At 34.9% G+C, this 4,651-nt stretch overlaps 1 protein-coding gene across 1 annotated transcript; it reads right to left on the bottom strand.

The window, feature by feature from the left end:
• Positions 1 to 1,273: 1,273 nt before the first annotated feature.
• LOC138865708 (octapeptide-repeat protein T2-like) lies at positions 1,274 to 1,723 on the bottom strand. Its single transcript, XM_070137005.1, has one exon. It carries the CDS (start codon positions 1,721 to 1,723, stop codon positions 1,274 to 1,276), a length of 450 nt encoding a protein of 149 aa, XP_069993106.1.
• Positions 1,724 to 4,651: the final 2,928 nt, after the last annotated feature.

The raw sequence follows: 4,651 nt of genomic DNA, 5'->3' as shown, positions 1-4,651 counted from the left end.
AATCAAAATCATAATCCTGATAATGATAATGATAATAACAATAATTTAATAAAAAAGAAATATATATATATATATATATATATATATATATATATATATATATATATATATATATATATATATATATCAAAGAAAAGGAAATGAACACCACGAGCATGAATTGCTGTCATACATCACAGGGATCGTAAAGTTAAATGTCATGCTGGTTTCTTTGCACATGTAGATCGTCCTTTGTTCTATGTCGGACGGGAAATTATCACAAAAGGCAATTTTGTTTTATGTTCGCCCAACATCGTTTGATGATTTCCATAACAATAAATTATTTTTGTTTCTCTCTCTCTCTCTCTTTCTCTCGTTCTTTCTCTCTTTCCTTCTTCTTTTCTCTCTCTCTCTCTTTTTCCTTCTTTCGTTCTTTCTCTCTCTTTCTTTACTTCTCTCTCTCTTCCTCTCCCTCTCCCTGTCTCTTTCTCCCGTTCCCTCTCTTACCTTATTTCTTTCTTTCTCTTTCTTTATTTCTCTCTCTCTCTTTGCGTTTATATGTGTACATATGCGTGTATTACTTATCACTTTCTTTCTCGTCCTTTCTATTCGTATGTTTCTCACTTTGCTCCTGCGTTTGTGTACTTCTTTATCTATTTTTGTCTGTTTCTCTGTCTCTCTCTCCTTCCTTCCCCCATCCCCTCTCTCTGTTTATCCATCTATCAATGACTCCACCCACATGTCTATCTGTCTATCATTATCTCCCTCCCTCCCTCTTTCTCCAGCCCCCGCCCCTTCCCTCTTTATCGCATTTCTCCAAAGACAGCAAATTACTATTAGCATTTAATGTCCAATTCACTATCGTTAACGCTAACAATAAGAGCCAACAGGAGAGCAGTTGTGCCTTGTTGTCTCTCGCCCATTCGCTCTTTGTCTCTCTTTTCACCTTGCCTCGCCTTCATCCATTATCATTTTTTTCCTCTTTCCTTTAATCATCCTCTCATTTATTATTATTATCATTGTTATTTATTTTTTATTTGTCATTTTATTTATTTTTATTTTTTATTTATTATTTTTTTTTTTTTTTTTGGGGGGGGGGTGCGTGCACTTTTCACTCATTTTCCTTACTCTCTCCTTTCTCTTCTTTCCTCTCGTAGTTCCTTCCCTTCTCACGTATCCCCTTATTATTCCCTTCATATATCCCTTCGCTCCTTACAATTACCCATTACCCTCATGTATTCCTTTCCTCTTCTCCCTTCTCTATTTTGTCTTGCTGTTCTAATTACGCATTCGGTCACCCTTGCCCCTCACTAGATCTCCTCATTCCTCCTGCTCTCACTTGTGCCTCTCTGTTTTCCTCAATCATCCCTTCGCTAGTTCTCCTCATTCCTCCTTCTCTCCCTTGTGCCTCTCTGTTTTCCTCAAACATCTCCTCACTAATTCTCCTCATTCCTCGTCCTCTCCCTTGTGCCTCTCTGTTTTCCTCAAACATTCCCTCACTAATTCTTCTCATTCGTCCTTCTCTCGCTTGTGCCTCTCTGTTTTCCTCAAACATCCCTTCGCTAGTTCTCCTCATTCCTCCTCTTCTCACTTGCGCCTTTCTGTTTTCCTCAAATATCCCTTTACTAGTTCTCCTCATTCCTCCTCTTCTCACTTGCGCCTTTCTGTTTTCCTCAATCATCCCTTCACTAGTCCTCCTCATTCCTTCTCCTCCAATTTGTGCCTCTTTGTTTTCCTCAAACATCCATTCGCTAGTTCTCCTCATTCCTCCTCCTCTCCCTTGTGCCCTTCTTTTTTCCCCAAACACCCCCTCACTAGTCCTCCTCATTCGTCCCCCCTCGCCCTAGTCCTCATCATTCCTCCTCCTCTCCCTTGTCTTCTCCTCATTCGTCCCCCCTCGCCCTTTCCCCCGCCTGCCCTTCCCTCGCGCCGTCACACTCGCCCGGAGCGGAAGTATGCAGACGTAATTGTTATTATGGGGAGTCGTGTGCGCGGCAGCCTCTCGCTCGCTCCCTTATCCGCTGTTGAGCTGGCTTTTACGGCCTTTTACACATGTTATTTTCTCTTATTTTTATTTTGTTCTAGGATGTATATTGTCGTGTATGTATAAATTTTCCCTTCAGTTTGCATGTATACTTATTCGATTATTTGGTATATCGGCCTTTTACGCATGTTAGTTTCTCTTATTTATTTCGTTCTAGGGTGTATATTGTCGTGTATGTATAATTATTCCCTTCTGTTTGCATGTATACTTGTTTGATTATTTGGTTTACCTTCTACAACCAAAAACGGAAAGAAACAATAAATGCACACAAACAACCATGGATGTGCATATACCCACACACTCAGACACGTATGATTATATATAATGTGTATCTGTATGTGTATGTATGTTCATATAATCATATATATACACAATACACATATATAATTAAATGTGTGTGTGCATTCAAATATTCAAAAAAAAATTTTGGCGTCTTTCGGCCACAAGTAGAAATAGATTTGCGCTTTGAGGTGGCAAAATACATGGGTTTGCGCTGGAACAAAATCTGCCACAATCGCTCAACGTCAATCGTGGTGTCATCACTACACATCACGAGCAGCCTCTCCAGGACGCGGGCCAGGGCAAGGGTGACGCGGAAGACAAGCTGTTGCTCGTGCAGCAGAGTCCCCTCTCCACATCACTGGTGTAATTCATGGGAAGGGAGAGAGACAATGATGCTTAATGCTTTATCACTGCTGTCAGAGGAGTAGCCAGAACGAGTGCTGTCAGAGTTTGTATATGTATACACACACACACACACACACACACACACACACACACACACACACACACACACACACACACACCCACATATATATATATATATATATATATATATATATATATATATATATATATATATATATATGTATATATATATATATATATATATATATATATATATATATATATATATATATATATATATATATATATATATATGTCTATACAATTTTCAGCCTGTCCATCTCTATACATATGGCTGTACATTCACCGGCCTATCTATCAACCTATCTGTTTTTATAAATGAAGCTGGGAGAGAAAGAGAGGGTATTTTCCCGTGAGAGAGAGAGTGAGGGAGAGACAGAGAGAGAGAGAGAGAAAGAGAGAGAGAGAGAGAGAAACATAGAGAGAGAAAGACAAACACAAAAGAGAGAGAGAGAGAGAGAGAGAGAGAGAGAGAGAGAGAGAGAGAGAAAGAAAGAGAGAGAGAGAGAGAGAGAGAGAGAGAGAGAGAGAGAGAGAGAGAGAGAGAGAGAGAGAATTCACAAAAAAAGAAGAAAACTGATCCATTCCGTAACTAATCCCAGCTTTGACACATCTGATGAAAATTGCTCCAGGGTATCAGTACACTATACGGACGTCGATGCTAGACTCTCATTTTTTTTCTCTCTCTCTCTCATTCTCTCCTTTCTCTTCCCGTATCTTTATCTCTACCATTTTTTTTTTTTCTCGACGATGGCGGAGAAAGTGAGATCTTGTCGCTCGGCGTTTTAATCTGTTCCTTTACGTAGCGCCGCAAATACGCTCATAGCATCTTCAGTGCTATCATTCTCAAGCCAGACGGATGTTCTCGCTTCTCTTCAATATTTTGCCTCTTTTACTTTCCCATTTTTCTTACTTTTTTATTTCAAGTTTCGGTCGCTATGCTCTGACTGTTATTGTTTGTTCTCGTTCGGAGTTTGTTGCTACTGTTGGCTACTATTTCGAAAGTTAAGGGGATACGATGAAAACGATGTTAAATGATAAATAATGCCAGAAGTTCTTTTAGCATTTTTTTCAGGGTACCTATTATCAATTCATGTACGTCCGATACTAAAGCACACACACACACACAAATATATATATATATATATATATATATATATATATATATATATATATATATATATATATATATATATATATATATATACTTATATGTATATGTGAATACATATATATATATATATATATATATATATATATATATATATATATATATATATATATATATATATATATATAAACTTATATGTATATATGTATGTATATACATATATATACATATATGTATATGTGTATATATATATTTATATATATATATATATATATATGAATATATATATATATATATATATATATATATATATATATATATGTATATATATATATATATATATATATATATATATATATATATATATATATATATATATATATATATATATATACACACACACACATATATATATATATATACATATATATATATATATATATATATATATATATATATATATATATATATATATATATATATATATATATATATATATATACATACACATTCATAAATATATGTATATACATACATACATACATATATATATATATATATATATATATATATATATATATATATATATATATACATATATAAATATATATATATATATACATCTTAATTGTTTTTTAATCTTTAAGAATTCCTACTGAAGCTTTGATGCTTGAATTATATTTCCTCTTCGTTTCAACGGCGCTTATGGCACTGCTTTCCCCCTTCTCACCGCTACGCGTTCACCAGGAGCAAACAAAAGAAAATCTTGGATATTTGACACTTTTGGAAGTAATTTTGTATTGGAAGCT

This window comes from Penaeus vannamei, chromosome 22 (genome assembly GCF_042767895.1).
Source record: "Penaeus vannamei isolate JL-2024 chromosome 22, ASM4276789v1, whole genome shotgun sequence".
Lineage (NCBI taxonomy): Eukaryota > Metazoa > Arthropoda > Malacostraca > Decapoda > Penaeidae > Penaeus > Penaeus vannamei.
The sequence above is the reverse complement of the archived record's forward strand: the minus strand, read 5'-3'. Positions and strand labels throughout refer to the sequence as shown.